The sequence below is a fragment of the Heteronotia binoei genome, chromosome 1 (assembly GCF_032191835.1).
Source record: "Heteronotia binoei isolate CCM8104 ecotype False Entrance Well chromosome 1, APGP_CSIRO_Hbin_v1, whole genome shotgun sequence".
NCBI lineage: Eukaryota > Metazoa > Chordata > Lepidosauria > Squamata > Gekkonidae > Heteronotia > Heteronotia binoei.
The window spans coordinates 133847473-133869537 of record NC_083223.1 but is presented as its reverse complement, the minus strand read 5'-3'; the positions used below and the strand labels follow the sequence as shown (position 1 = coordinate 133869537).

The following is a 22065-nucleotide window of genomic DNA, read 5'->3' as shown; positions in this document are numbered from 1 at the left end:
TTCTTTCTCCCTCCCTGCATTTTTTCCCCTTGGGGGTAAGGAGCTTTAAGCTTTGAAGTTGTCTTTTATGTGCTTCATTCCTCTTCCTATTTAAGAGCTTTGCTATCTATAGTCACCTGCTTCCAGGTAGAACTTGGAACTGCTTGCTGCATTTTTTATCTGCCCATAAATTCAATCTGTCTTTAAACTAGTTGGAATTTAACCAAGCATATCGGAGTTGTCTCTTATTTTCATGGTTAACTGATTTTGTCAGGAAGTTTTAGTCCCTCTGTTGGAGCTTTTTCTGGCTCTTACCTCACCTTCTTTTCAAATTGCTTTCCCTTCATCATGTATAAATGCCTGAGACCTGAATTGTTTAATTACTGAAAACAAAGATAATGTGCTTCATATCACACTCTTCAAAGCCATTTTCTTTTGATTTGGAACTACTCTATTTATACATTCCATTATAAGTTATCATAGGGCAAGAATTTAGGATGACTAGGCTCAAAGGAGGATGGGGCTGCCATTTAGAAGACAGAATGTAACAACAGCAGAAGTAAGGGAAGCTGCTTTTGCTGAGATTTCTTCTTTTACATGACTTGCTAGACACAGGAAACCTATCCTTTTTTCCATCAGGTCATTCTACAAGAAGTTAAACCATACATTGGTCTCTTTTTTAAAGCTTGTACTCATGAGAGCAAACTAAGGTGCTCTTTAGTTTTATATTTACAAGACTGGGCATGATTATCTCTGGTTCAGAGTTTCTGTGATCATGAGTTTCAATGCTATTTTCAGTTTCTATTCTGACTGTGCTTTCAACCAGATTTATAAAAGTTTGAAGGGATCCCAAATTTGAAAATGTATGTAATGACCACTGATTGAACAAAATATTATGACAGGGGAGCTACAATGTATGTGGTGGGGGGGGGGGGTATTTCCCATTTTCTACCTAAATCCTACCAACTCTGCTTCCAGTACTCTTTATATCCTGCCTTCATGTTTATCTTGCCTATTCCTGCCCACTAGCATTATTTCTGTTTCATGGTGCAGTAAATTATCCTGAAATATCACAAGACTACCACTAGAGGTTGGTTGTAACTGTAATTTAGACAATCCGAAATTGTTGCTGTGATCACATGAGATAATATCATGAGATCTTAGCACAAACTATTTTACATTTTTCTTCTCTTCTCACTGCGTTTTTTTAAAGATGAAGTAGCCCTCAGGTTTGCAGAAACCTTTTTCTAATCCTTACTTCGCCTCATTGTGTGAATTTTTGTTCTTCATTCTGGGGGCCAGACTTGGAATTAGACATAAGGTTATGGTAGTTTGAAATGTCTGCTTCAGACAATTCAGTCCTCATTCATGAATGACATAGTATCATTGCCCAGAGACTCAATAAAGCTAGTGAAGTTGGTGAAGAAAAACATATTGTAAGAGTGAACTGGAAAATATGTACAGCTGTCCTTCCTCTGGACAAAAGTTGCTAACAGGTGAAACAACAGCTGTAGATGACTGAATATAAGGACTGCCTGTGTTTAAGTTCGTACTCTTACTTACAAATAAGAGACAGTTTTATTTCTTTTCCAAGAGAAACTGATTATCTGTCTCTTTGAACTCTGCTTAACATTTCCCATGCATTTGAAAAGTTTTCCTTTCTACCTACCTATTTTACATTCTTAAATGACATTTACATGAAGGGTATTCATGTAATAAGAAGAACCTGGAAGGGATTGTTTGTTGTTTCAAATTACATAGTCTTCTTTTGGCCTTGGCTGTGGCTTTGCAGTACAACTGCCTATTTTCAATTTAATTAGCAGGAATTAGCAAAATAAATTTGAGCAAAAGCAAAACACCATCGCTTGCCATAAATGTGTCCATGTCTGTATCTTATTAGAAGCAGTTAAAGGACAGAATTTAATAGACTGGCCAAACAGATTAATAATTTTATAATTTTTGTTTCACATTAGTTTTATATTGTCCATTTACGTTATATGTTTAACGTTATTTTGTAAGCTTGATTTGGTTTTAGATGTTTGGCCTTGGTTTTATTCAGTTAATAAATTTGATTGGATTCAACTGAGATTCTTCTCAAGGGGATATCCACTCATGGAATGGATCTTTTCCATCTCTACCTTTCCTTTTCAGTTGACTATGCTCAAAACATTGATTGTGGATGGTTTGTGGATTCTTAGGAAGAGCTATCCATGCACACATAAGTATTCTGTGGCAGGGGGGAATAAATGAAATCTCCCCTTTTCACAAAAAAAGTTCATTTCCATTTGTAGAAGAAACCTTTGGATCCAACCTTCTGTCTTTCTATCCCACTATTTTTGATTTTTCATATTCATTGTGTTGTGAACTATTTTACAATACAAATGCATTCCATTATTTTTTTTTTCAATTTGTACCATATTGAATCAATTAAGTTTAATATAAACTGCTCTTCCAAATAGCTGTGCCACAGTATCTACATTGATGTCACCACTAGAACATAGCATCACATTTTGCAGTGTTGCATCGCTATTGGTCTTAGTGTTCTTCCTATTAAACACTCATGTGATGGTGCTGACCCTTTTTTGTTCATGAGTTACCCAAAAAATTGAATAATCCAGGGGTGATCAACGGTAGCTCTCCAGATGTTTTTTGCCTACAACTCCCCATCAGCCCCAGCCAGCATGGCCAATGGCTGGGGCTGATGGGAGTTGTAGGCAAAAAGCATCTGGAGAGCTATCGTTGGCCACCCCTGGAATAATCCATATCACAGCATGTCAGGAAAATATGGTTATACCAGAGAAGGTGCAAGAAGAAAACTCGTTGTAAATAAATCGATAATGGCAAGTCACATGCCACACAATAATTTTACTGCATATAAATGTGTGGCATATCTGATACTAGTCATTGTTTATAAATGCTAATCTTACCCCTGTCCCACAGGAATAATATTTTAGGTTGATATGGAAGGGGGAGGGCAAGAAAATTGAGCTTTGTCAGCAGAAGTTCTTCTGCCTGCATATAAACTCCAGTGAATCTAAGCTACTTAAAAGCTTTAATTATACTTTTTATAATAAAAAAATTCACTTGAAACACTTGGTTATAATCCTCATTTTATTCAGGGCTGTTAAACCCCATCCCCGGTCCAAAATCCATCCTACTGGTACCCATGATTTGAAAAGCCAATGTTCTAATAGGCTACTTTGTTGCTTCTTTTCTTGTAGGCTTTTCAGCGACAAGTACATGAAAGTCTGACACAGCTAGAACTGATTAACAAACAGTACCGCCGTTTGGCTCGAGAGAACCGTACTGACTCTGCTTGCAGTCTCAAGCAGATGGTCCATGAAGGAAACCAGAGATGGGACAACTTACAAAAGCGCGTCACCTCCATCCTCCGCAGGCTTAAAGTATTTCTCCATTTCTAGTTGACTTCTTATTGCGATGTGTTCATGGGGGGATGTTGGGAGCAACACAGTTTTCTCCCTGTCTTATTAGTTGATTTCTTAAAACTATTAACTGGTCAGTGTACTACAATGATCTGTAGGAAATATAGCTAGTTATTTTACCTCTTTCTTTTCAGCATTTCATTAGCCAGCGTGAAGAATTTGAGACTGCACGTGACAACATTCTGGTCTGGCTAACTGAGATGGACCTACAGTTGACCAATATTGAACACTTTTCAGAATGTGACATTCAAGCAAAGATAAAGCAACTCAGGGTAAATAAATGCAAGCTATAGGGACACAACTAAACAAAACAGGTGCCCAACTGTTATTATTAAATATCAGGTATCATTACACATATGGTTCTGCAGCCAGTGCAAATCTAATAAACATTGAAGGGATATAAAAATTAATTATATACTGCATGTGAATTAACAAAACGATACCTGTCCTGACAAGCTAACACAAACAGTGTTCCTAGCAAGTAGTATTCAACAGGTGGTGTAAACTTTGAAGGGCTTCAAGGATTACTTTTTCCTACCAGTGATTAGAAAAGAAAGTGAATGTCCATCACAAGTCTCCATAACGTCTGAAGGATCAGATGCCTTTTGCAGACCTGATTCTTGTTTACAGGTCTTGCACATGTTATCTGAAACTTTTTCTCCCTCCATCTGTGAAATATGATGAAGAAAACTTACAACTATAACAGCCCTTGAGGACCTCAATATTTTATGTATTTCAACTTCTTTCTGAAGGCTGAGCTAGACTCTGAACAGCAATCAGAGGTCTTCGAACCTGAGTTACCTCCAAAATTTGAACGGTTCCAGGTGAAGGCCATAATTAGCTGGGGAGAAATGATGGTGTGATTAATCCTTCCTTCTTTGACTCAATGCTTTTTTTTATTTCTTTAGAATATTTTTATCTCACCTCCAGAATCTCAGACCAAATCCTCACTAGCAGTTGAGTTATTAATTGACTTTAAAATTTTTAACTGGTAAATGCACTACAATGATCTGTTGGAAATATAGCTAGTTACTTTGAAACACTTTGAATTCCTCACTAGCAGTTGCTCCACCCCCGGGCTTCTGCTTTCCCGGGCTCAAGCAATCGATTCCCCACCAGTTGCTGCATGGGTGCATTTTGACCCACAGCTCTCTCCAATATGCACCCGTGCAGCAGCTGGTGGGGAATCGATCGCTGAGCTGGGGAAAGCAGAAGCCCGGGAGCAGTGCAACTGCTAGTGAGGAATCAGTCTCAGTCATTTCAGGTGTTTTCCTCCAGCCAAGGTTCTAGGTATTTGTCACATCACAGGGAAAAGTGACAGGCAGGAGAAGGGTTAAGCCTCACCTTCTGCTCACCTTCCAGACATCATGTTCAATCATTGTGCCATCATTTGGTGGCAACCAAGTTTTCCAGAGCCATGTCTGCCATGAAAATCTAGTTCTGATATGTGATACTAATATTGTTTCATTTTGGTTTTTAAAAAAAAACAGAAAAGGTTTATTAAAAATGTATGGATTTTATCTGTGCACATATTTTGCATTAAATGCTGCCATTTTATGAGACTTCAGTCCCAAGATAAATACTTTGTCATGTCTGGTGAGAGCTAAAAATATACTGTGAAAATCAGCTCATAAATGGGAGACCAATTCAGTTATTTCCTTTGTGTTGCTGCTGAGAGCATCATACAAAACTTTCTGTAGTGTGTTGGTTGACAACTGATTATATACTGTGGGACTGAGCCAGTGCTTTTTTTCTGCTGTGGGAGGCACATTTTTCAAAAGGAACAAGGATCACTAATTCTCTCCTCCCAGTGCAGACATCCGTATCACATCCAGATCTGTTTTGAGTGGAACTCTTGAATACAAGGCAGTATTATTGAAGATGCAGTGGGCTCCAATGTGATGGGGGTGTGGAGGTTCCATTCAGTACATGGAGCTCCAATCACAGTGGATTGTATCCAATACATTGTAATTCATACATTATAATGTAATGTAATTTTGCAGAACTAAGAGTAGGGTTCTGAAATCCTCATCAATTACTTTGAAAACCAGGGGCTGCTGAATTTTTTTTTTGTACCTGCTTCTCTAGAAGGTGATATTTTAAAGACATGACATAAGAATGTCAAGTTGCCCACCTGTTTTGCTTGTATATTATTGTGTTTCTGTGCAATACTCATACTATAACTCCGCAACACACATTTTTAAAATATATTACTCTGGGGGTACATGTACCAGAAATCATTCTTTTTAATATTGTGACTTTGCTATGCAGGCATTTCAGCAGGAGATCTCATTGAACAACAGCAAAATAGAACAGATCATTGCCCAGGGAGAGCAGCTGATAGAAAAAAGTGAACCTCTGGATGCTGCCGTTATTGAAGAAGAGCTTGATGAGCTTCAGCGATACTGCCAGGAAGTCTTTGGCCGAGTGGAGCGCTACCATAAAAAACTAATTCGTCTCCCAGTGCGTACCATTTTTATATAATTATTTGCAGAGTATAAATATTAAATAAGCTAAAAATACCCATATGTGATTGCTCAAACCATACCGAGATCTATAAATTTTGTTCTTTATAACCTTAATCTTCCCTGTTAGCTGCAGTGTTGCACAGTATGCAAAAACTCTAGGGAGTTAGCCAATAAAATATGTGTTAAAGCTTCAAAAATGCATAAGCATAAAGTTGCAAGATCAGAACTCCAGAATGCACTATACAGTGCATGGCAAGTTCTGCTGAATCTATATTGTATAATCTATAAATAAAGATATAATTGTTTCTCTGGACAGAGATTCTTTTAACTATCCAAACTAAACTTAGAGAAGGTAAGTGCTGAAGCATAGTTTGAAAATCAAACCAAAGCAACCTAATGAGGATACATAATTAATCTTCTTCGTGGTCTCTGTGCTTCACACTCATGGGATAGAGCGCCTGCGCCGATCCCCAAATCAGTACTTAAAAAGCCCGGGATTTTTTCGCGCTCGGCGCCAACGGGCATGCACAGGCATCCCAATGCGCATGCTCGCCAGCGCCAGAGCGAGGATCCCGCCAGTTCCTTTCTGACCGCTGCGCTGAGAGGATCTCCTTTCATGTCCCCGGTCAGTAAAGTAATTTTTTGATTGCTTCTGCCTATTGTATATAGCCCGTTTGTTGTTTTCTTAGTGTATTTAGTTAGTTAGTAGTTTAGATAGTGTTGTTGTAAAAAAAAAAAGTTTGATGGACTGCCCTTCGGGGCTTAGTTTTTCCCCCTATTTTTCCCCTCAGAGACTTTCCTGGGTGGGTTTTTTTCTGGGCGTCTATGGAAAGACGCTGGGTTTTTTTTTAAGAGGTGCCACTCCTGTGGGAAGAAGATTGCCCCCCCCCCCGACAGCCATTCCCTCTGTCTTCTGTCTGGGCGAGGGACACCGCGTGGATTCTTGCACCCACTGCCTGAGTTTCTCGAAACAAACTCGGAAGAATCGAGCGGCGAGGCTTTCAGCGGCGCTAGTCAAGTTGGTACTTCGCCCTCAGAAAATGGCATCGGCCCATCAGTACCGATGGGAGCGGCTGCAGCTCCGACGGTCATATTGCCTGAGCCTTCGCCGATCACAACCGAGATGCCGGTCGAGTGCGGGCGTTCCACTAAACGGCCTTCTGAAGAGTCTGTGGACACCCCGGCTAAGAGGCGCTGGGATGATTCGGGGACCCGATCATCCGCGCCGAAGAAGGTGAAATCAAAGAAGAAGCGGAAGAAGAGACCATCCCGCGCTCCTTTGCCTTCGCACGATGCTTAGGCGTTGACAGCTCCACCAAGGAAGATCTTGGCGTCCCCGCGTCGTAGCCCTTCAGTGTCGAGAGGCAGTGCTTCGCAGCTACGCCTATCGGCATCAGAGCATGAGATCAACCTGACTCAGCGCTCCCACTCTTCAGGGTCCAGGCGGTGCAGCGAGAGCGATTTGGTCTCGGAGGTGGAGATGTCGGCGCCGATGGAGCCTTTGGCACCGATGGATCAGGTGAGAGGTCGGAGGGAGCTAGAACCAACTGCGATAGCTTGTCGCTCCCCACCCCTTCCACCATGGGAACAGCGTCAATGGCCTCCATATGCCTATCCCTATCCACCGTACCAATGGTACCCTCCACAGGAGTATGCAGACTGGGACCAGCAGTCCGAGGCGTCTCACATGTCCCGACTCTCTCAGCAGCCCAGAAGGCATCCGTCGGCATCGATTTCCATCCCACTCAACAGATGCAGAGTAGTGGTGGAAGAAGTCCAACCTCGATCGTCGGGGTCGATTCGGTTGCCTGTGAGGGAGTCAACGCCGGTGCTCTCGGAACACTCCCTGCGCAGAGAGGCTTCATCATCGGACTCTGAGGGTGGTACCGATGAGCCGGATCAGGCTTTGGAGCCTTCGCCTGTGTCTCATACGGCTGAGGATCTTCATATCTCACCTTCGGAAGATCTGAAGTTGTATGGGGACCTGGTGAAGAGAATGGCACTCTCCCTTTCGCTGTCACTGACCCAACCACAACCTGTTGTAGACGACATCGTGTTCGACATTATGCAACAGGACACGTCTACAGCGGTTGCCCAACCGGTAACAAAGGTCATTCTTCAAGCCGTGAAGGAGCCTTGGGCAAAGCCAGCATCGACACCGGTGTCATCAAGGAGGCTGGACCATATGTATTGGGTCCAAGATTCGGGAGCAGAGTTTCTCTTCACTCATCTGAAGCCTAATTTGGTAGTCGTTTCCTCCTCATCAAAGGCCTGAAAAACACACTCTTCTCCACCAGATAAGGAGGGAAAGAAGCTGGATAATGTGGGGAGAAAATTCTACTCGGCTGGGGCCCTTGGAGTAAAGGTATCTAACTATGCTGCATGCATGGCTAGATACCAATACTCGGTATGGGAACAACTTACCCCCCTTCTCTCTTACCTGAGTGATGAGAAAAGATCGGCTGCAAAGAAGTTGCAGAAGGAGGGCTTTGCTGTAGCCAGACAACAATTGGCTGCAGCAAAGCATATGGTCAATGTCTCAACAAAGACCATCACCTCTGATGTTTGCCTCTGCCGTCACTCTTGGCTTCGATCCACGGCTCTCCAGCAAGATACCAGGGCCTTTGTGGAAGACCTGCCCTTTGAGGGTGAAGGCTTGTTCAGTTCCACCACTGATAGTACGCTCCAGGAAATGGACAAGAGCATAAAAATGTCCAGGAACCTGAGAGTGCAGGGGTCATCTAGAGCTGCAAAGCAGAAGCAGTGGCACAAGCCTTGGTCAAAGAAACAGTACCAGAAGTTCTCCCCAGATCAACAATGGAGACCTCGCTCGAATCAACCTGAGAGTAGGTCCCCATACAGGGGGAACAACAGAAATCATTTCGCTTTGGCTCAAAACACTGGCAAGTCCAAGGGCACACGCCCTCAAAAGCAGGGCCTTTGACTTTCTCGTAGCAAGTGTCATCGTCCCCACTTCTTCTCTCTCTATCCACCTCCGCCCCTTCCTGTCTGCCCCTTCCTGTCGGTAGTCCATCACTACCTACAGGTGGGCACTTTCCATCGTAGTGGAAGGCTAAAAAATAGATTTTGTTCAGATTCCAAACCAATCCGTGGTAATTACCACACCCCTTTCCCCACCTCTGCTGGCGGAGGTGAACAACCTCCTACAGAAACAAGCCATAGAGAAGGTTCCGATGGAGGCCAGGACAGGAGGTTTCTACTCTTGTTACTTCCTGGTTCCCAAGCGGGACGGGGGTTTAAGACCAATCATGGATCTTGGGAATCTAAACAAATTTATTCTATAACCAGAAGTTCAGAATGTCCACTCTGCAAATGATCCTGCCCCTCATCAACCAAGGGAACTGGATGGCAACTCTGGACCTCAAGGATGCATACTTCTATGCCAGCATCCATCCTGCGTTCAGACATTTCCTTCGGCTTGCAGTAGGTTCTCAACACTTCCAGTTCAAAGCCCTTCTGTTCGGCCTGTCCACTGCACCTTGGGTGTTCACGAAGATGATGAGCGTTGTGGCTGCCCATCTCCGGCTTCAAGGGATAGTCATCTTTCCATACATCGACGACTGGCTCCTTGTGGCGGAGTCAGAAGAGACTCTGTCATCCCATTTTGTCGTCACTCTTCGTCTTCTCGACACCTTGGGTCTGCAGGTCAATTTGGAGAAATCACACCTTACTCCATCAAGGACAGTTCAGTTCATAGGGGCTTTGCTGGATACGAACCTACATCATGCGTTCCTGCCTCAGCAGAGCGGTGGACATTATCAACCTTGTGCAACTTCTGCAAAGTCGAAAGTGGGGCACAGTGCAGCAGCTGCAGCGGATTCTGGGGCTGATGGCGACGACAAGTGTGCTACTCTTTGCGAAGCTGAGGATGAGAGGACTACAACTCTGGTTTCTTCGTCAGTTTCAACCATTGAGAGACTCGCTTCGAAAGAGGTTTGTCATTCCACCTGTGACTCTTCAAATTCTGCAATGGTGGAAGTCAAAGAGCAACATTTGTCAGGGAGCTCCATTTCATCTCCCTGCACCTTCTGTGGCTATCACAACAGATGCATCTTTGTGGGGTTGAGGGGCCCACATGGACGGTCTGTGTGGGGGGTGCCCTTGGCCTCTGAAATTGACTCACTGCCACATAAATTATTTAGAACTGCTGGGCAGTTCATTTTGCTCTCCGCTCTTTCCGCCCCTTGGTGGCGGGGAAGATTGTTGCTCTGCTGACAGACAATACCACTACCCTGTGCTACATCAACAGGCGCGGGGCGGGGGACAGTCTCTCGACGACTCTGTGCATGGGCACTGGACCTGTGGTCGGAGCGCCTGGACTACGACATCTTCGTGAAGGCTGCACATCTCCCTGGGGTCCTCAACTTGCAGGCAGACTCCCTCAGCAGGGGTGCAGCTTCCTCGCACGAGTGGGAACTGCATTGGCACTTCCTCCAACCTGTCTTTCAGCTTTGGGGGTATCCTCAGATGGATGTCTTTGCCACAGCCGAGAACAGGAGATGTCCTCTGTTTTGTTCCAGAGGGGGTGCGGATCCAGAGTCATTGGGAGACGGTCTGCTGTTTCTGTGGGAAGGTTGGTTCCTTTATCTGTTTCCGCCTCTGCCGTTGTTGACGAAGGTGGTCAACAAAATCACAAGAGAGAGACCATGCTGCATCCTGGTGACTCCTTGGTGGCCTCGCCAGAACTGGTTCCCGATCCTGCTCCAATTGGTGAGTGGTGTCTTCTACAAGTTCCCGGAGGAACCGGACCTTTTGTCAGCTCAGGGAGGTCATGTACTCCATCACAACATGCCCCACCCGAAGCTGACAGCGTGGCTTATCGACCCTATGGGTTCTCTAGCAGAGTCCAGCATGTCTTCCTGAATAGCAGGAAACTTTCCCCCCGCACTTCCTATGATAGGAAGTGGCGGAAGTTCCTTCAGTTCGTAGTTGATCCTTCAGTTTCTCCCCAAAGGGTGGGATTGTCAGTAATTTTTGAGTTTTTGTTATCCCTTGTGGATGCTGGTCTTGTTTTTTCCTCCATCAAGGTTTATTTGGCAGCAATATCTGCGTTCCATGAACCAGTGGAGGGACATTCTGTTTTTGCACACCCACGTTCTAAGAGGTTTTTGAAGGGTCTGCTTAGGCTTCATCCCCCATCCAGATCGCCCCCACAGTTGTGGGATTTGACTTTGGTGCTGGACAGACTGATTCGTCGTCCGTTTGAGCCAATGGCCACATGTTTATTATAGCTTCTCTCATGGAAGACTGCGTTTTTGGTAGCCATCACATCAGCACGTCATGCGGGGGAGCTCACGGCAATGCGTTGTAACTACTCGTATCTTGTTTTTCAGGAAGCTGGAGTTTTGTTAGCTCCTGATATTTCTTTTCTCCCCAAGGTGGTTTCTCAGTTCCACCTCAACCTAGAAGTTTGGTTGTCCACTTTTCATCCTACGCCTTCCTTGGATGAGGAACGTAGGTTGCATGCTTTAGATGTAAAGCGTGCTTTATTGTTTTATTTAAGTCGTTCCAAGAGTTTTCGAAAAGACAAGCAGCTTTTTGTTTCATACGCTGCCCCTAAGTTAGGTTCCAGGATTTCATCTCAGAGGCTTTCAAAATGGCTCACTGAGACTATTAAACTGTGTTATTTGTTGGCTAAGAAGCCGTTACCTGGGCCTATTCGCAGCCACTCTACAAGGGCGATGGCGACGTCGGTGGCATTCCTGAAAGGCGTGTCCCTGATGGATGTTTGCAAGGCTGCCACCTGGTCCTCTCCGCATGCCTTTATGAAGCACTACGCGCTGGACGTGCATGCTCAACAGAGGACTCATTTGGGAACTGCAGTGCTGCAAGCTGTTTCTTCCGGTTGACCATCTTCTCGCCTCCAGGTATGTCTTGCTTGCTAATCTCCCATGAGTGTGAAGCACAGAGACCACGAAGAAGATAGACAGGTTGCTTACCTGTAACTGTAGATCTTCAAGTGGTCATCTGTGCATTCACACTACCCGCCCTCCTTCCCCACTGCTGACGGTCTCCCTCCTGTAGGGGCTTCCAGCGGTTAGGAAGTAACTGGAGGATCCTCGCTCTGGCGCTGGTGAGCATGCGCATTGGGACTCCTGCGCATGCCCATTGGTGCCGAGAACGAAAAAATCCCGGGTACCGATCCGGGGATCGGCACAGGTGCTCTATCCCATGAGTGTGAATGCACAGATGACTACTTGAAGATCTACAGTTACAGGTAAGCAACCTGTCTTAATCAATACTGGTCTAGGTTAATTTCTTGTTATAGTATACTGTAGTTGCTGTAATTTTACTATCTGGCTGGAGATCATATCAAACAAAACACATGAGCAGTAAGGATTTTAAGACATGGTTATTTTTAGATACTTCTATTAAATGTTATCTGAATAAAAAAAACATATAAAACATGAAAAGAACCAAATGAGTCTTGTAAGACTGAATTACGTAGTGACACTTTTATCTTATTGACCTAACAAGAGTCAATAAGGAGACTATGACATAATAGGCCTTACTGAAACTTGGTGGGATGACACTCACAATTGGAATATTAGGATTCAGGGGTACAACTTATTTAAAAGGGACAGGCAGATGAGAAAGGGCGGAGGCATAGTAGTATATGTGAAGGAGGTATATACTTGTGAGGAAATATGTGAATCGGAGCATGGCAGCTCAGTTGAGAGTCTCTGGGTAAAAAGAAGTAAGAAATAACAGTGATATTATTGTGGGGGTCTGCTATAGACCACCAAGTCAGGCAGAGAACTTGGATGAGATACTTCTACAGCAGATTGCAAAGTTCTCCAAGAGAAGGGATACAGTGATCATGGGAGATTTCAATTATCCGGACATCTGTTGGAAGTCCAACTCTGCTAAAAATAAAAAGTCAAATAGATTCCTGACTTGTCTTGCTGACAACTTTCTTTTCCAGAAAGTGAAGAAGGAAACAAGGGGATCTGCTATCTTGGATTTGATTCTCACCAACAAGGAAAAATTGATTGAAGAAATGGAAATAGTGGGCACCCTGGGCAGTAGTGACCATGTGATTTTAGAATTTACAGTCTTAGGGAAGGGAAAAGCTATAGAGAGTCAGACTTATAGATTGGACTTCAGAAAGGCAAACGTCAATAAACTTAGAACTATGCTGGGTAAAGTCCCATGGTCAGAAACACTTAGGAGGAAGGGGGTGCAGGAGGGGTGGGAGTTTCTTAAAAGCAAAATACTGAAAGTGCAATCACAGACAATTCCTATGACAAGAAAAAATGGAAAAAGCCTAAAGAAGCCGAAGTGGCTCCATATATAGCTCTCTAAAGACGAGAAATAAAAAAGACTCCTTTAGGAATTGGAAGGAGTGCCTTATAACCAAGGATGAATATAAACAAATCACCAGTGCTTGTAGAGAAAAAGTTAGGAAAGCTAAAGCTCAGTATGAGCTTAGGCTGGCCAAAGATGCTAAAAACAACAAAAGATTCTGTTCTTATGTTCAGAGTAAGAAAAAGAGTAAGGACATGGTATTTTTATTTTATTTATTTATTTATTTATGTATCTGAGATTTATATCCCGCCCTTCCCACCAGGTGGCTCAGGGCGGCTTACAACATGTAAAACTAACATAAAATATAAAATTAAGCACTAAAAATTAACATTTCATAATTTATAGTTAAAAATCTAGGCAATTGTTATATACATAAACGTTAAAATGGTAGGCCCAGTGTGAGGGCAATAAAGTAAAATTGTAACAGGTAATGAAGAGAGGGCGGAAATGCTCAATTCCTACTTTTCCTCAGTCTTCTCTTTTTAGGGAAACGGTGCTCAACATGGCAAAAACAGAACATATAAGGAGGGTATGAAGTTCCAACCTAGGATCAGCATAGGGGTAGTACATAAGCACCTAGTTTCTTTAAATGAAACTAAGTCCTCAGGGCCAGATGAATTGCATCCAAGAGGGAATATTTATTAAATTTGCAGATGATACTAAATTGGGAGGGGTTGCAAACACAGAAGAAGACAGAAACAGGATACAGAATGACCTTGACAGGCTGGAAAACTGGGCTAAAATCAATAAAATGAATTTTAGTGGGAATAAATGTAAAGTTCTGCATTTAGGTAGGAAAAATCCATTGCATTGTTATAGGATAGGGGAGACTTGTCTTAGCAGTAGTATGTGCGAAAAGGATCTAGGGGTCTTAGTGGATCATATGCTGAACATGAGTCAACAGTGTGATGTAATTTTAGCGGATGTAATTTCTGAGCCTCTGGCTATTATTTTTGAGAATTCTTGGAGAGGTTCCGAAAGATTGGAGGCGGGTGAATGTTGTCTCCATCTTCAAGAAGGGGAAAAAAGAGGATCCTGGTAACTACCAACCTGTCAGCTTGACGTCTATACCAGGAAAAGTTTTAGAACAAATTATCAAACAGTCGGTCCTGGAACATTTAGAAAGAATGGATGTGATTACTAAGAGCCAGCATGGGTTTCTCAAGAACACGTCATGTCAGACTAACCTGATCTCTTTTTTTGAGAAAGTGACTACCTTGCTGGATCAGGGGAATGTTGTAGACATTGTTTATCTTGATTTCAGTAAGGCTTTTGATAAGGTTCCACATACTATCCATGTTGACAAGTTGGTAAAATGTGGTTTGGATCCTGTTAATCTTAGGTGTATTGGTAACTGGTTGACAGATCGCACCCAAAGAGTGCTTGTGAATGGTTCCTCATCCTCTTGGAGAGGAGTAACAAGTGGAATGCCTCAAGGATCTGTCCTGGGACCTGTTTTGTTCAACATCTTTATCAATGATTTGGATGAAAGAATAGAGGGAATATTTATTAAATTTGCAGATGATACTAAATTCGAGGGGTTGCAAACACAGAAGAAGACAGAAACAGGATACAGAATGACCTTGACAGGCTGGAAAACTGGGCTAAAATCAATAAAATGAATTTTAATGGGAATAAATGTAAAGTTCTGCATTTAGGTAGGAAAAATCCATTACATTGTTATAGGATGGGGGAGACTTGTCTTAGCAGTAGTATGTGCGAAAAGGATCTAGGGGTCTTAGTGGATCATATGCTGAATATGAGTCAACAGTGTGATGTGGTGGCTAAAAAGGCAAATGCAATTTTGGGCTGTATCAACAGAAGTATGGTGTCCACATGATGTGATGGTATCACTTTACTCTGCTCTGGTAAGACCTCACCTGGAGTATTGTGTTCAGTTTTGGGCACCAAATTTTAAGAAGGTTATAAACAAGCTAGAACGAGTCCAGAGGAGGGCGACGAAGATGGTGAGGGGTCTGGAGACCAAGTCCTATGAGGAAAGTTTGATGGAGCTAGGGATGTTTAGCTTGGAGAGGAGGCTAAACATCCCCATCTTCAAGTACTTGAAGATCACCATCTTCAAGTACTTGAAGGGCTGTCATATAGAGGATGGTGTGGAATTATTTTCTGTGGCCCCAGAAGGTAGGACCAGAACCAATGGGCTGAAATTAAATCAAAAGAGTTTCCGGCTCAACATCAGGAAGAACTTCCTGACGTTTAGAGCGATTCCTCAGTGGAACAAGCTTCCTCAGGAGGTGGTGGGCTCTCTTTCCTTGGAAATTTTTAAACAGAGGCTAGATGGCCATCTGACAGCAATGAAGATCCTGTGAATTTAGGGGGGAGGTGTTTGTGAGTTTCCTGCATTGTGCAGGGGGTTGGGCTAGATGGCCCTAGAGGTCCCTTCTAACTCTATGATTCTATGATTCTAACAAGGAGCAGTATGGTTCTGAAAAGAGTATTAATTATCTCTTTAATGTTTCCTTCTAGCTTACAGATGATGAACATGACCTCTCTGATCGTGAAGTGGATCTAGATGAATCAGCAGATCTCTCGGACATCCACTGGCATGACAAATCTGCAGACAATGTTCTCTCCCCACAACCCTCCTCCAATCTCTCCCTGTCCCTTCCCCAGCCCCTCCGAAGTGAAAGGTCAGGACGGGACACTCCTGCTAGTGTAGACTCCATCCCCTTGGAATGGGATCATGACTATGACCTGAGCCGTGACCTGGAGACAGCAGTGTCAAGGTCATTACATTCTGAAGAAGAAGAAGAAGGACAGTCTTATCTTAGAGGAGCAGCAGGCCTCACAGGTATAATCAAGCACTCTCCTTTCATCACTCTCTGTACTATGGTATGAAAGTTTTTTATGGTGTTATTTTTGAGATGTTTGTGGGCAAAGTCACCATACAACTAACCTTTATCTAGTTGCAGATTACAATGCAGAATTTCAATGAATGTAGCAAATTTATTTGGAATGTTTCTGCCCATTCTCCCATGCAGAGATTCTTAAGACAGCTTATAGCTGGAGACAGTGTTCCACACAGTACAGTAAAGCAATCCACAATAACCATATGTAACATTAAGAATAAGTTAAGAACAAGCAGGCGCACACTAAAAAATAATCTGAAACAAAAAGGCAGTATATCCTAGAAGTCAAAAACCAGTTAGCATCACAGTCAGATTACAGCAACATTAATTCAAAATCATAAAATTAACATAGGCAAAAAAAACTCTCCGAAAAAGGTATGGGTGAACAAGATTTTAGACCTGACACAAAAATTTAATAGACTGCACCAGGCAAAATTCCATAAGGAAGGTATTTCAGACTTGTGCTACCACAGTTGAAAAAAGCCTGGAACTCATCTACCTAACTTCAGAAAATGGAGGCAATCAGAACTTCTGACAGTTACTTCTGTTCTTGGCACTTTGATATGGTGAAAGGTGGTCACACAGTATTTAGGGCTTTAAAGGTAATAATCAGCACTTTGATATTGGATCTAGGAGTACGTTGGATCTTGAAGTACATTGACAACCAGTGTAGTTATTTTAAAACTGGTAGCATATGCTCCCTCTAATTTTTAGAACTGAATTTTTTAAAGTTGCATCTACTGGACTGTTTTTGAAGGCAGAATTGAGAGTGATAATTGGGTGCTAAGGAAGACCATGCTAGTTTCCCAATTCATATGGTGACCACAGCAGTGCCACAGGATGAATCCTCGAAAAGTGGTTTCTGTAGTGCTGTTTTAAAATATAAAAACATTCTTCAACTGTTTGAGACCCAGAACACACTGAGCACAGTGAGTCGCACACATGATAGGAAATTTTGTGATGTTAGAGTCATGTAACAGGAAGGGGAGTCATGGCCTTACTACTGTCACAGGCGGAGGAAGAGAATCAAGTGTGAGGAAGGACACTAGCAATGAACAAGCTGAATGTCTGAGCCATGAAAGAATCCACTATGCCTTGTCTCGCCGTCCTGTGGCTGTTCTCAACACGCATGCTAAGAGAGGCAGAAGGCATAGGGACTTCTAAATAAACATGCATAGATTGGCTTGCAATCAGTTTCTTTCACAAGCACTACTCCGTGGTCATGGACTCCAGAAGTGAAGCTGCAGTGGGAAAAGCTGTGCTATAAGTGATTTTCCATTGATCAGCCCACACACTTCTCCTGGGGAAGGTGAGTTTGCTGTTCTCCCACATGGAATTGCATAGAAGCCATGGCGATTAAAATGAGATTGCACTTACCTGTAACCATTGTTCATCGAGTGGCCTTCTGTACAGACACATAGGGCTTTTTTTGTAGGCCACACACTGCTGATGTAGCCAAACCTCCTGGAGCTTACAGTAGGTTTACAGTTGCAGTTTACAGGACTTTACAGCTTACAGTTTACAGGAGCTTACAGCTTACAGGAGCTTACAGTTTACAGTTACTAAGAGCCCTATAAGCTCTTGGAGAATTGGCTATATCAGGGGTGTGTGGCCTAATATTCAAAGGGACCTGTTGAGGCTGGGTGAGTGGGCGTCAACGTGGCAGATGCAGTTCAGTGTGGCCAAGTGCAAAATAATGCACATTGGGGCCAAGAATCCCAGCTACCAATACAAGTTGATGGGGTGTGAACTGGCAGAGACTGACCAAGAGACAGATCTTGGGGTCGTGGTAGATAACTCACTGAAAATGTCAAGACAGTGTGCAATTGCAATAAAAAAGGCCAACGCCATGCTGGGAATTATTAGGAAGGGAATTGAAAACAAATCAGCCAGTATCATAATGCCCCTGTATAAATCGATGATGCGGTCTCATTTGAAGTACTGTGTGCAGTTCTGGTCGCCGCACCTCAAAAAGGATATTATAGCATTGGAGAAAGTCCAGAAAAGGGCACCTAGAATGATTAAAGGGCTGGAACACTTTTCCTATGAAGAAAGGTTGAAACGCTTGGGACTCTTTAGCTTGGAGAAACGTCGACTGCGGGGTGACATGATAGAGGTTTACAAGATAATGCATGGGATGGAGAAAGTAGAGAAAGAGGTACTTTTCTCCCTTTCTCACAATACAAGAACTAGTGGGCATTCGATGAAATTGCTGAGCAGACAGATTAAAACGGATAAAAGGAAGTACTTCTTCACCCAAAGGGTGATTAACATATGGAATTCACTGCCACAGGAGGTGGTGGTGGCCACAAGCATGGCCACCTTCAAGAGAGGTTTAGATAAACATATGGAGCAGAGGTCCATCAGTGGCTAATAGCTATAGTGTATGTGTGTGTGTGTGTATAACATGGCTTCTCATGTTCTTATGGAGTTCCTGCTACAAAAAAAGCCCTGCAGACACATATCTCTCCCTCCTTTCTCCACTGTGAGCTGCCAAATGTGTAGGGACCACCTTACGGCAGTGCAGGGAACTGAGGAAAGAAGTGCTCGCCCTTCTTCTGACATGTAACCCTTTGGAGAGGAAACATGACCTCTATAGACAGAGGGGAGGGAAAGCACTCCAGAGCATAGAAGCTTCTTCAGAAAAGCTTGGAAGCTCTTCTCCATGACTGACCTGCAGTCATGCAGTCCCCCATGTGTGCGTGTCCTGTGCAATCACAGATAAGTGCAGCCATGTTTTCTTTGTGCAGTAACAGATAAGTGCTGCAACTTATTTGTTTGGTGGATTCTTTGCTGCCTTGCAGTGTCATTTCCTTCTCAAAGAATCTGAAACATGCTACAGCTTTTAAATAACCATGGCTCCATCCTTACATGCCATAAATCTAGCACTACTCGTAAGAGAAGACTGAACCTTAAAGCCAAACTACACATTATGGATCCAACTGACAGCCACAGACACCATGTTAAAGGAAAAATTAAATGCTTAAAAATTGCTGTAAGGCTCATGCTGCAGCACCACCAGACAACCTTACCCCCACCTCCACACACACACACATCTTTTCAAATGCTGAAACAGTTATAGGGGAGCTGTTTGGGCACTTTAAAAGGTGCAGAGGAGGAAAACAAGACTGGATTGGGCCCTTGCAGCAATGGAACTTCTAATTTTTTCTCTAAAACAGCTTCAGCAGCCATGGGTTGGACCTGTTTCTGCTGTAGCATGTGTTTTGGATTTTGGAGTGAGTTTAACTGTTGTTCTTGAAATTTGCAAAAAACTGCCAAATTCAGGTGATATGTGACAAAGCCCTTTATGAAGTTCTGTTGTAGAAGTCTAGTAATAAGCAATATGAATATCAGAAATATTGAAGAAATATCTGAGGCTGAACTAATACAAGCACACAATTTGTCTTCCAGAATTATGCATTTCTTAAATTATCATGGCTGAATAATTTGGGGAGGATCTTGCCCCCAAACAGTCATTTATACATTTGCAAATTAGTTACAAGTGTGATTTGTCACAGACATACTACTGCCATCAATGTCATGCTTTTTAATTAGTACAAGCCTTTGTTTTACTATCTGCTCAGTTTTGAATATCTCAGTTGATTGTTTTGGTAATTGTTCTCATATATTTGCTGCAGGAGAACCATGTTCCTTGGAAAAACATATTCGGCAGCTTGACAGGGCTTTAGACACCAGCCGTTTCCAAATACAACAAACGGAGAACATTATACGCAGTAAAACACCTACAGGACCAGAGCTAGATTCCAGCTATAAAGGATATGTAAGTATATATAAGTGTTGCTACCGAGCAATTAAATGTAAAATAACAATACTTCGGAGAAAAATAATCATGTTAGCCTATAGTTGCAAAAACAATAAATTCCTGTGGGCCTAAAATGCATTTATTGTGACATAATCTTTCATGGGCTCACTTTGTCAGATGCAGCCAGTAGAACTGAATCTTGATTTGTAAGATGCAATAAATACTACACCTTAGCATACAAATAATTGTTGAAATTACAAGCTTTTAAATTCAGTATATAATACATCTATACACTACTAGCCAACTATAGATATGTATACACTATAAGCCTCCAACTGCGGATACTTAACAATCCACATCTAGGGCTAACCAAGCTAACTGCTAGATCTTCATCATGGTCTTTGTGCAGCCCCACACATGGTTTTCCTCCTGGAACAAACCTGACCTCGGAGAATTCAAAGCTAGCCTCAGGCATTTTATTTTGGTGCACATTCCCTCTCAATCTGAGGAGCAGGCATCCACTGCGCTTGCCTGGAACGAGGGGAAGGCGCTCCACCCACCCAGTTTCTTCTTAACCGCCGTCTGGAATGCACTTACCTCGCTGCGTCTCCTCGATTTTTTCTTCACAGGCCTCTTCCTCCTTCATTCTTCAACTGGTATCATTACTTTGATTCTCTTCTTCATCTACCTATCTAAAAAAAAAAAGACTTTATTTTCCATGGACAGCAGAAAGAGGGCTAGGAGATTGGGAATCAGTCAACAGCAAGCTCACCAGCCCAATTGACAGAGAATTTGAAAACCTTCCTACTACAAACATCCCCGTTCACCGAAACAGGCCAATTACTGGAAATGCAAAGCTCCGCCAGCTAAGCAACCTTTCCATCAACGTCCCCTTTCACAGCCCACAAAAAAGACAGCTCCTGCTTCAAAGCAGTCTCTTTGACTGCCTTGTAGTTTCTCCTCGCCCACTTCCACCACAACACACGAACAACACAAGACTACTCCTGTTTTACCCCAAATGGGAATCCATCATATCAGACTCATGGGTCCTAGCGATAATCTGCAGAGGTTACACCTTAGAGTTCGATTCTCTTCCGAAGCTCCATCAGTTCGTATGTACCCCTCCATCTCTCCCATTTCAGTCGGAGATCTGCACCCTTCTCAACAAGGCAGCCATAGAACCACTTCCACCTCAATTCCATCGAACTGGATTCTATTCCCAATACTTTCTGGTACCAAAGAGAGATGGAGGGCAACATCCAATCCTGTACCTCTACAAACTCAATCATCATGTAAAGTACAAAAAATTCTGCATGATTACCTTGCAGTCTATTCTACCCTTGATCCCGAGGAAATCTTGGATGGCGTCAATAGACCTTCAAGATGCCTACTTCCATCTCACCATCAATCCATCACAGAAGATTCCTGAGATTTGCTATCGGGGATCAACACTACCAGTTTCGCTCCCTTCCCTTCGGTCTGTCCACCGCACCGAGAGTTTTCACAAAGCGCATGGCGGTGGTGGGAGCAGCACTTCGCCAGCAGAAAATCTCTGTGTACCCGTACATAGACAACTGGCTCATTGTGGCTCAATCCGGAGAACAACTTCTACAAGACATCGCTACCATTTTGTTCCTTCTGTCTTCATTAGGCCTTCAAGTCAATTTGACGAAGTCCAATCTGACACCAACTCAGGACATTCAATTCATAGGTGCACGCCTTTCCACTGTATCCCACAAGGCCTACCATCCAGTAGACAGAGCTCGCCACATCCAGTCTCTGGCCTCTACAATCATATCTCACCCTACCCAAAGAGTGCTCATCTTTCAGCACACGTTGGGACTCATGGCCGCTACGATCTCTGTCCTTTGCTTTGCGAGGCTCCACATGAGGCCTCTGCAACCATGATTTGTGCAGACTTTCCACCCACATCGACAACACCAAATGATTTTGCTCACTGCTCCACACTAGATTCTTGTATCCCTCGAGTGGTGGAGAACAGAAGACCATCTTCTGACAGGAACACCTTTCATACGGACACCTCCATCAGCCATTGTCACAACCGATGCCTCGAAGTGGGGTTGGGGAGCCCACTTTGGATCCCTAGCGGTACAAGGACAGTGGACAGACTACGAGAAGTCTCTACACATCAACTGCCTAGAACTCTTGGTGGTCCACCAAGCACTGAAGTCTTTCCTACCGTCTCTTCGCAG

The 22065-nt window shown here is 43.3% G+C and overlaps 1 protein-coding gene across 2 annotated transcripts in view; it reads left to right on the top strand.

Annotated features, from left to right (window-relative positions):
* Positions 1-22065, top strand: part of SYNE1 (spectrin repeat containing nuclear envelope protein 1) — a 621543-nt gene that overhangs the window by 557960 nt on the left and 41518 nt on the right. For both annotated transcript variants that reach the window (XM_060240915.1, XM_060240910.1), the window contains 5 exons: positions 3201-3383; positions 3557-3694; positions 5694-5885; positions 15707-16031; positions 19728-19870. In XM_060240915.1, the coding sequence (XP_060096898.1) occupies positions 3201-3383; positions 3557-3694; positions 5694-5885; positions 15707-16031; positions 19728-19870 (981 nt within the window). The remainder of the gene's footprint in view (positions 1-3200; positions 3384-3556; positions 3695-5693; positions 5886-15706; positions 16032-19727; positions 19871-22065) is intronic.